This window comes from Vipera berus (genome assembly GCF_964194415.1).
Source record: "Vipera berus genome assembly, chromosome: 7".
NCBI classification, from domain to species: domain Eukaryota; kingdom Metazoa; phylum Chordata; class Lepidosauria; order Squamata; family Viperidae; genus Vipera; species Vipera berus.
The window spans coordinates 77,596,322-77,607,143 of NC_138209.1; the positions used below are offsets into that span (position 1 = coordinate 77,596,322).

The 10,822-nt window shown below is 46.8% G+C and overlaps 1 protein-coding gene across 1 annotated transcript; it reads right to left on the reverse strand.

The window, feature by feature from the left end:
• Positions 1–4,396: 4,396 nt before the first annotated feature.
• Positions 4,397–10,001, reverse strand: SHISA3 (shisa family member 3; the record flags this gene model as incomplete). The annotated part of the gene is made up of 2 exons (XM_081332560.1): positions 4,397–4,767; positions 9,716–10,001. The coding sequence occupies 2 exons, from the start codon at positions 9,999–10,001 to the stop codon at positions 4,397–4,399; spliced, it is 657 nt and encodes a 218-aa protein (XP_081188686.1).
• Positions 10,002–10,822: the final 821 nt, after the last annotated feature.

Sequence of the window (10,822 nt, forward strand, 5' to 3'; positions counted from 1 at the left end):
TATTTACAGTATCTGCATCTTAAATATATAACAGCGTCTTTGGGATTTATTTCAACGATGTAGCCAACAGATCTGAAATATGGCACGCATTCCAAGTGCATCATGAAAGCTTATGTGACTGTGACACATATATCCATTTTTTAATCAAAATATTTTTCTATAAACTTTAAGGCTAGTTGGCTTGCATAATTCAAATTGTTAAGAGGGGGGGGGGGGAAACCCAGCAATGATAAACTACATGTAAATGGCTAAATTGCCCATTTTTCCTCCTTTAACTATACTTTGCAGATTCTTTTCTGTCAATATCAGAATGGTGCTTATCAGAACATATTAAGGAGGAGGAGGAGAAAGCCAGAATAAGCAAACTTAAATCTCAACGGTTGTAGAGAAACAAAAGGATGCGTTTGTTCCAGAGCGAGACAGGAGAGAAATACAATTCCATCTAATGATAACTCAACGAAGTGAAAGCAACCGTGGAAGAATTGTAATTATTATTATTATTTTTTCAATGCTGAGCCACAAAAAGGAACAACAACATCAGGGTGTCTCCATCCAGGAAGGGCTGCCGATGGTGTACAAGTTACAAAATCTGACCGCTGGTTGACCGGGAGCCTTGAGGGTCCAAGAGGACCCTCAAATCTTGAGCCATCTCCGAATGGTGGAATAGGAGCCCGTTCTGAATTAAAGATGGCGTTTCTTTACAATGGTAGGATTCCCAATGGAAACCCCCTCCATCTTGGAAGGGAGTCAGTCTTTGCTTCTCCAAACTTTCCGTGCACCATCTGAGGTTGAGGTTGTAGCTAGGTGTTCCCTACGCCAACGGTTGATCTTCCAGAGTGGGTTCAGGCAAATATTTAAAAAGAAGTAGCGAGAGAAGAGGAACGAATCCTGCGTCAGTCTACAGATCACTGGGCTTTCTGGAGATCTGTCCTACCACAACCCCTGAAAGAAGGAGAATAGCCAACCCTAAACAATATTAATTAAAACGTACACGATGTTCTGTGCTGGATAAACCACCGTGGATGGCTTCCCTGTGAATCCAGCTAATTGCGGCTTTTTCAACCAATCAAGATTGTTTTATTTGCCGGACTCTTTCCACAGCTGAGGTTGAGGTTCAGCCTGGGTCTCTCCCAGGCCGAAATCTTGCAGATTACCCTTTGTAGCTTCATACAATGTGTGAACTCAAGCCACTGGATTCGTAAATCCTGATTTATAGAACGGGACGGATCCTCCGTCAGCCGAACCAGCAGGCTTTGTATGGAATGCAAAAGATTGCACTGCAAAAATAAAAGGCGGGGTGGTTCCCACCTTCAGAGGGGGACTTCAGTTTGAAATTGCAAATTTACTGAAATTACGGCTTTTTGTCATGATATGTGGACAACAAGCCACGTTTAAACCAGGGCTTGGTGTAAGAGTGTAGGCTGGAAGGAATAAATACCAAACATCCACCGTGCATTTTCGATAATGATTTCATTGCCAGGTTTAAGTGTCCCAAGTCCATTTGTTCTATCTGAAACTACATACTGTTATCATTTCCCCTTTTGTTATTTTTCATATAGAAATAAAACCAAGAAATTGTTGCTTATAGTTTTGTCATCTGAGCGCGTGAAGTCTAATCCTAGACATTTATTAAGAAGCCCCATTAAACACAAGACATGAGATATAGAATGGCAATCTAATTAGTAGAAACGGGAAGATTTGTTTTCTGTCAGGCTGTTTCCATATTAATACTTAAAAAGTCAATCATAAATACTGCTTCAGCATTTCTGCACTGATGACATTAATCTTTTAATGCAAAATAAACAACAGCATGAGTTCGGCAGCTTGATACAAAACTTTACACCATTAAAAACAGGCAAAATTGTAGAAAATGTTTTGTTAATTTAAACGATCAGCATCAAATAAGCGTATTGCTTTCACTGTGAAATGATTTATTGGTAGAAAACTGGTTACTACTAAAACTTTTAATGTCATGGTTTCCCTTTAAATTACAACACTGAAGCATTACGTGGCGCTGATTTTAGAAATAAAAATATAATCCCATTTACCCCATTTCTGTATCCAAGGCATACAAATAAATACATGACTGAGACAATTTTGTAAGGCTGATTCTGCTTTAGCATTTTACTTTTACACTAACCTTCAATTAAATTATTTTAGAGATAAGTTCAGATGATTTTCAATCTCATCTATGACACACCATGCTGACAGTTCAAGCTTAAATCTGATTAATAAAATCTGACTTGCAACAAATTGAAATTCTAGCTGCATTATTGCATTCTTGTGCAAAGCTAAATCTGTAAGATTGGATAAAACTATCTCACAGTCCATAAATATAAGAAACAGTGGACCTTTTTCTAAACTTGCATATTCAGACTTTATCCAAAACAAAACATCTTTTCTTGACCCATAGTTCAGGGCGAAAAAAATGTTCTCTGTTACTAGTCCTCCAGTTTCATGAATAAAAATCCAGAATAAAATTTTGTCCGTAATGATAATTAGACTAAAGGTTTATAAATTCAAAAAAATGTCACAGGTCTGCCACAAAACTATTTCCATTTCACTGATCCACCCTCAAACCAGATTCACTGATGTGATTAAAAATATATTGCAAGAAAAGTAAGTTTGTGGTAACGTAAATTATATATATGTATATATTCAATTAGTCTTAAAACGGTTCATCACTTGCTCCATTTTGACTTAATTTTCTCTATCGGCTTCTGTAACACTACCTATTTGGGATTTCTTACTTAAATCTGGTGATAAATCTATTAAAATAGTCTGACAATAATCAACAACAAGGGTTATCAGCAGTACTTGCAAATACATTCCATCATTCAGTCTCCAGAATTTAAGATTTTACTAACTGTAGTTAAAGTTAGTTCTCCGTTGTTTTGCTGAAATTTCTATTTTTTTTAGGGAATCTTTTCTTAATCTCTTTCTACTTTCAAAGTGCCCTTCTAACATGCTAGGCGTAGATGGTGAATTTCTTCCCTTATCAAATCATAACTGATCCAATTGAGAATATCCCCCTTGACCTAACCAGGTTAATTTAGATCTTCGGATCACCAGTCATTCACTTGAACCAAGGTATATTGAAGGTCCCCCCCTGAGAATGTACAAACTGGGATCGCAGACTGAGACCACGCTTAAAACCCCAGTCACCATATCACAAACGAATTCCAAAAATCCCAGAATCCTTAAATTAAGAACAGAATAACTTGAGTTTCCAATGGCCACCCAAACCCCAGCAATTAGACCGACTTTCTTTTGAGATCACTATTCCTGTAAGAAATCACTTTTAAATGGTGAACCATTCTTGGCAAGATGTAGGAGATCCATTTTATCATTCATTCATTCTTTTGTATCCTGCCTTTATTATCTTTACAAGTAGCTCAAGGCAGTAAAGATATCCAATACATTTTCCTCCTCCTATTTTCCTCATAACAATAACCCTGTGAGGTGGGTTGGACTCAAAGATGGCTAAGCCATCTCCTGGTGATTGGGCCAAGGGCTCCTAGATGCCTTTCATGCCTAAGGCAGAACTAGAACTCACCGTCTCCTGGTGATTGGGCCAAAGTCACCTAGATGCCTTTCATGCCTAAGGCAGAACTAGAACTCACCGTCTCCTGGTGATTGGGCCAAAGTCACCTAGATGCCTTTCATACCTAAGGAAGAACTAGAACTCACCGTCTCCTGGTTATTGGGCCAAAGTCACCTAGATGCCTTTCATACCTAAGGCAGAACTAGAACTCACTGTCTCCTGGTGATTGGGCCAAAGTTACCTAGATGCATTTCATGCCTAAGGCAGAACTAGAATTCGCCACGACCTTTCTCGCCACGGTTGTTAAAGCGAACCACTGCAGTGGATAAGATAGCAACCCTGGTTGTTAAGCGAATCTGGCTTTTCCCCCATGGACTTTGCCTGTCAGAAGGTTATCAAAGGGGATCGGGGGACCCCCGTCGTATATAGCCAGTTGCCAAGCATCTGAATTTTGATCATGTAACCACGGGGACTCCACAACGGTTGTAACTATGAAAAAACTTGTCCCTCCCTTTTTTCTAGAATGGTCCCTAAATGGAGTGCTGTAAGGCGAGGAGTGCCTGCATTGATGCTGCTCTGCTCTATTCAGCTACGACCGAAAGAGACATTTTAAACTAAAAGGGTCCCCCCGACACCCCAAAACACGGATGTTAAAACAAGCAACTCACCTTTCACATCCCCAAACCAGAGGAAAAAACTCAATGAAACCCACATAGTCCCGATCGAGCGTCTTTGTAAATACATCGTCCTCTAAACCACGGGATCTCTTTGATTCCTACGGGAATCTCAGACCTGTTTTCCCCCACAGAGGCAGCCCAGCTTCCCCCCCCCCGGTCAATAAGGTATGAGTAGCTATGGGGTGGCTGACACCGGAAATCCAGAGGACGCAGCGAGGTTGACCGATTGGCCCGTGGGGAAGCAACCTGCTGCATAGGGGGGCGGTGAGGACGTCTCCAGGCTTCCAAGCTCAGGCCCGAGGGATCCGGATGGATGAGCGGACTGGGCCGTTGGGCTGGATTGCCTTGAGAGAATCCGTAAATTCGAGGAGCTGAGCATCATGGGTAAAGTCTCCATCGGGTAGCTTCGCAGAGAGAACCTTAAAGGGGGGTGCAAGGTGGGCGTCGGCCTCAGGCAGGTGCAGCAATAAACGGCGACAAAAGACGCCAGGAAAATGAAGGCGATGAAGATGGATCCCACGATGAGAAAGGGGACGTAGGTCGGTTCTGGGGAAAAGAAAAACGGAGGGTCAGGGTAAAGGTCTGCAGGGGATTCCCAGTCCTCCGGGTCACGAAGGTGCTTTTTTTCAGGAGGCAACTGGACTTTCTTGCTTTTCCTTTGAAGACATTTCACTTCACGTCCCAGAAGCTTCTTCAGCTCTGACTGCATGGTGAGAAACGGAAGGATTTATACTCCTTGCAGAGAGCTGGTCATTTGCATCCTTTTAGAGAGTCGTTGAGGCCACTTGGAGGTTTGTCTGTGTGCTCAGGGTCACCCGAGTGGTGCAAATGGGTGTGGAGCCTTCTCGGAAGTGCTGAAAGGACTGTGTTATAAATCACCTACCTCCAGTCTACCACATAGTCCTTTCAGCAGCTCCAAGGAGGCTCCACACCCATTTGCACCCCTCAAGTGACCCTGAGGACACAGACAAAGCTCCAAGTGGCCTCAACGACTCTCTAAAAGAAGGCAAATGACCGGCTGTCTGCAAGGAGTATCTAACCATATATATATGGCTAATTTAGAAAGATTGCTTTGAGTACACATAACCATCTAGTTACAAACACAATTGAGAAGGGAAGGAAGGAAGGAAGGAAGGAAGGAAGGAAGGAAGGAAGGAAGGAAGGAAGGAAGGAAGGAAGGAAGGAAGGAAGCAGGCAAGGAAGGAAGGAGGCAAGGAAGGAAGGAGGAAGGAAGGTGAATGAAGGGAGAAGAAGGAAGGGAGGGAGGGAGGGGGAAGGAAGGGAGGAAGAAGGGAGGAAGGAAAGAAAGAGAACGGAGGGAAGAAGAAGGAAGGAAAAAAATATTGCTTTCTTTAACATCCTTTATTTGCATGAACTAGAAGCCAGTTTGGGTTGCGATTAAGTTTTTTTTCCTTTCATATAACTTAAGAAAGTCTATTCCAGCAATAGAATTATTTGCTGCCTTGATATTATAACTTCGATTTTTTTTTTAAAAAAAAAAAGGCTAACAGAGACAATACTTTATTCCTGAACAGCTTGGGATGTTAGAATTTATCCTTAACCTGCAAAGGATTCAGGATGCAACTTTGCAAAGATCCGGAGTCAGCTCAGGTGGGACCAAGGTGTAGAATTGGACGGTGTGCGAACTCCATGACGCAGGGCAGAAAAACTCAGAAGGCAACTAAATGTCCACCTAACATCGGTGAACTTCTGTTCGTTTGCTCCAAATTGAAAACTGCCGTTTCCAAATCCTGGTTCGAGGCCAGTTGTTCTTAATAAGAACACTGGAGGTGGCTTCATTTTAAGGCACCCTGCAGCATCACAGTCACTACACATGCTATAAATTGGCAACTGTGATAAATAGGATGAAAGAAAAATTAAATCGAAAACTGCCAAATTACTATGGAGGGTGGGAAGTGCCCTTCAGGTAGGCGACTTTGCACAATTATTCAAGAAGAAGGCTTCGCCGAAGTCAAAGAGGGATCCCAGATATATTTACAAACTTTTTGAAGTTTTTTGTTTTTTTTAAGATGAAGGATTTGCAGAATAAGAGCTTGATTTCTGATCATTTATATCTGCTTGGTAGCACCCATAATAATAACGAGGAGGAGGAGGAGGAGGAGAAGGAGAAGAAGGAGGAGGAGAAGAAGAAGAGAAGGAGGAGGAGGAGGAGGCGAAGAAGAAGAAGAAGAAGAAGAAGAAGAAGAAGAAGAAGAAGAAGAGAAGAAGAAGAAGAAGAAGAAGAAGAAGAAGAAGAAGAAGAAGAAGAAGAAGAGGAGGAGGAGGAGGAGGAGAAGAGGAGGAGGAGGAGAAGGAGGAGGAGAAGAAGAAGAAGAAGAAGAAGAGGAGGAGGAGGAGGAGAAGGAGAAGAAGGAGGAGGAGAAGAAGAAGAGAAGGAGGAGGAGGAGGAGGCGAAGAAGAAGAAGAAAGAAGAAGAAGAAGAAGAAGAAGAAGAAGAAGAAGAAGAAGAAGAGAGGAGGAGGAGGAGGAGGAGGAGAAGAGGAGGAGGAGGAGAAGGAGGAGGAGAAGAAGAAGAAGAAGAAGAGGAGGAGGAGGAGGAGGAGGAGGAGAACGAGAAGGAGAAGAGGAGGAGGAGGAGGAGGAGAAGAAGGAGGAGGAGAAGAAGAGAAGGAGGAGAAGAAGAAGAAGAAGAAGAAGAAGAGGAGGAGGAGGAGGAGGAGGTGAAGAAGAAGAAGAGGAGGAGGAGGAGGAGGAGGAGGAGAACGAGAAGGAGAAGAGGAGGAGGAGGAGGAGGAGGAGAAGAAGGAGGAGGAGAAGAAGAGAAGGAGGAGGAGAAGAAGAAGAAGAAGAAGAGGAGGAGGAGGAGGAGGAGGAGAAGAAGAAGAAGAAGAAGAGGAGGAGGAGGAGGAGGAGGAGAACGAGAAGGAGAAGAGGAGGAGGAGGAGGAGGAGAAGAAGGAGGAGGAGAAGAAGAGAAGGAGGAGGAGAAGAAGAAGAAGAAGAAGAAGAGGAGGAGGAGGAGGAGAAGAAGAAGAGGAGGAGGAGGAGGAGGAGGAGGAGGAAGAGGAAAAGGAAGAGGAAAAAGAAGAAGAACCTGGTACACATTTTAGAGTTTTCAACGTTAAAAGTTAACAATTTATGTGTATTTGTCAACTATTTTCCCCCCATTCTCCACGGGTTAATATTGAAAAGCCATCTTCTCCTCCTATAACCGTATTAATATATTTCAGCAAATTTCGGAAACTTACCCTGTTCCCCCCCAAAAAAGGTGCAAGGAATTAAAACTGGAAACCAGGGGCAGCAGAAAAAGTTACTTTCGAAGTTTTAAACCTTTACTCGAATAGCCAATGAGCAGCTTCAGCGTCTTTTTAGCACCTACATATTTCCCCCCTTTAAAATTTTCTTTTTAAAAAAAAAAAGACCACAAAACACCACAATTACTGTTGTTTCTACTTGGAAACTGGAGGAAAAAAAGAAAGAAACTTCGATTTGGGTTTTTACCGATCAAGATAGGTTTGTAGTTAGGGAAATGGCTAGTTGATACTACTAACGTCAAAGTAAAAAAGTTGAAGTTTGATGCTATTATCTTATTCTAGCGCGCAAAGGAAGTCGGGAGCCAAAGCCTTTTTCTTTCTTTTTTCCCCCTTTTTCCCTACATTTTCCCCTTCCCTTCTCCTCCCCTCTTTTTCCTGCTCTTTTCTTTTGCCATTTTTATTGTATTTTATACTATAAACTAATTTTAAAAAAAAGAAGGCGGCGAAGAAGGCTTACGATCTCAGCCGCTGCGATCCCTTCTCGGTGGGGAAAAAAGAAGAAAAAAAAGAAGAAATGGTTAATAACAAAAGGATTTCGTATTTTCTAGGATAACCCTCCGCGCCGCCTGCCCGGCAGATGAACCGTACACATTATTCTCCCTTGCGCGGCATCCCGTGGCATTCACACGCCGGGAAAAGCCCCCAGGGGACTCCTTGGGGGTAGATGCGCGTCTGAATTGGGGGCGCAGGATCGCGCCAAACACGCGAGAAGGGTCAGCAAGCAGGAAAAGGCAGAGATCCTCTTCTCTTTTTTTTTTCCCGGTCTTTGAACAGATTTCCCGCGCGATCCTAACGTTGCAGGATCGCTCGCGCGGGTCCCCGGGAGCCGTGCCCAAGCGCTCGGAGGGAGAGGCTGCGCTTTGGGGCTGGAGAAAGGAAGGGTGGGGGGTGCGCGGGGGCGCAAAGGAGGCTGTTGTTGCCCCGAAGAGGAAGGGAAAATGGGGGGGGGGGCGGGGAGGGGGGGAGAGAAGAGTTTCAACCGGGGTTTCTTTTTAGGGCAACGAAGCAAAAGTGCCCAGGACGGGACGGTTGTTGTTTTATTTTTATTTTTATTTTTTGGAGTTAAGTTGCAATTAAATAAAAAAAACCTCCCAAATGACACCTACCGCAAAAGCAATCTTCTAGTCCTCAAGACGCGTGGGTGGGGAAGGCGCGCGAGCGAGGGCACCCTACAAACCAGACCCTCCGGGGTGGCCCGGAGCTTTCCCACCCCTGCGTAAAACCTTCCTCCGACTCCTTTGGAGAGAGAGAGAGAGAGACCCCCGACCGGCCTCCTCCTTCTTCCTGGGTCGGGTGGGAGAAGGGGTCAGCGCAGGAAAAGGCAGAGATCCTCTTCTTCTTCTTTTTTTTCCCGGTCTTTGAACAGATTTCCCGCGCGATCCTTAACGTTGCAGGATCGCTCGCGCGGGTCCCCGGGAGCGTTGCCCAGGACGGGATGGTTGTTGTTTTATTTTTTATTTTTTTATTTTTTGGAGTTAAGTTGCAATTAAATCAAAAACCCCCTCTCCCAAATGACACCTACCGCCAAGCAATCTTCTAGTCCTCAAGACGCGTGGGTGGGGAAGGCGCGCGAGCGAGGGCACCCTTAAGCCTTCCAAACCAGACCCTCCGGGGTGGCCCGGAGCTTTCCCACCCCTGCGTAAAACCTTCCTCCGATTCCTTTGGAGAGAGAGAGAGAGAGAGAGAGAGAGAGAGAGAGAGAGAGGGAGGGAGGGAGGGAGGGAGGAGAGAGAGAGAGAGAGAGAGAGAGAGAGAGAGAGAGGGAGAGGGAGGAGAGAGAGAGAGAGAGAGAGAGGAGAGAGAGAGAGAGAGGGAGGAGAGAGAGAGAGAGAGAGGAGAGAGAGAGAGAGAGAGAGGGAGGAGAGAGAGAGAGAGAGAGAGAGGAGAGAGAGAGAGAGAGGGAGGAGAGAGAGAGAGAGAGAGAGAGAGAGAGAGAGAGAGAGAGAGAGAGAGAGAGAGAGAAAGAGAGAGAGAGAGAGAGAGAGAAAGAGAGAGAGAGAGAGAGAGAGAGAGAGAGAGAGAGAGAGAGAGAGAGAGAGAGAGAGAGAGAGAGAGAGAGAGAGACACCCCGACCGGCCTCCTCTTCCTCCTTGCCAAGAAGCGCAAGGGAAGCGCAAACACCCCACGCCGGGTTCCCTCTCTCTCTCCCCCTCCCCAGGCGGACCACCCCCTCACCCCCTCACCCAGACACACACACCCCAGGACCGACCCCCCACTCACGGGCGCTCCCCGCCGGGGTCTGCGGCTCGGGGTCGTCGGCGCAGCCGCCTTGCTCCAGGCGCGCTCGGGCGGCCGCGCAACAATAGCGCAAGGCGCAAGAGCCGCAGCAGAGGGTGGCGTCGGGCGTGTCGAAGCGCTCCGGGCAGAGGAAGCCGCCGTGGGCTCGGCCCTGCGCGTCTCGCCAGCCGTGGCAGTACTCGCCGGCCGGGGGCTTCTGCGCCCAGGACCCCCAGCGCCCCGCCAGGCAGCAGCCCAGGAGGAGGCAGCGCAGCCAGCCGGCGCCCATGGCTTCTGCGCTGTCAGAGACCCCACGCACCCACCCACCCACGTTCCTCCCCTCCCTCCTGGGAGGGCCCGGAGCAGAGCGAGGGGTGTGGGGGGGGTACGCTGCCCTCCCCTCCTCCACCGCCTCCCCCTCCTTCTGCCCAAAGGCAGTGGCCAGCAGCCCGGTCGGCCCTCCCGTAGAGGGGTGGGTGGGTTTTCCACTGGGGGAATTGGGGGGTGGAGGGTGGGCTGGGTCCGAGGCTGTCCTGAAAGACAAGGTGCTTTGTTTCCCCCACCAGGCAACTGGACTTTCTTGTTCGTTTTTTTTTCTTCTTTCTTTGAAGACGTTTCGCTTCTCATCCCAGAAGCTTCTTCAGCTCTGATGGAAGGGAGGGAGGGAGGGAGGGAGGGGGAAAGGGAGGAAGGAAGGAAGGGAGGAAGGAAGGAAGGAAGGAAGGGGGAAGGAAGGTAGGAAGGAAGGAAGGGAGGGAAGGAGGGAGGGAGGGAGGGGGAAGCAAGGAAGCAAGGAAGCAAGGAAGGAAGGAAGGAAAGGAGGGAGGGAGGGGGGAAGGAAGGAAGGTAGGGAGGGAGCAAGGGAGGGAGAGAGGAAGGAAGGAAGGGGGAAGGAAGGAAGGAAGGAAGGAAGGAAGGAAGGAAGGAAGGAAGGAAGGAAAGGAGGGAGGGAGGGGGGAAGGAAGGAAGGTAGGGAGGGAGCAAGGGAGGGAGAGAGGAAGGAAGGAAGGGGGAAGGAAGGAAGGAAGGAAGGGAGGGAGGGAGGGAGGGAGGGAGGGAGGGAGGGAGGTTGAATTACAGAACTGCACAGTTGGAAGGGACCCCAGAGGT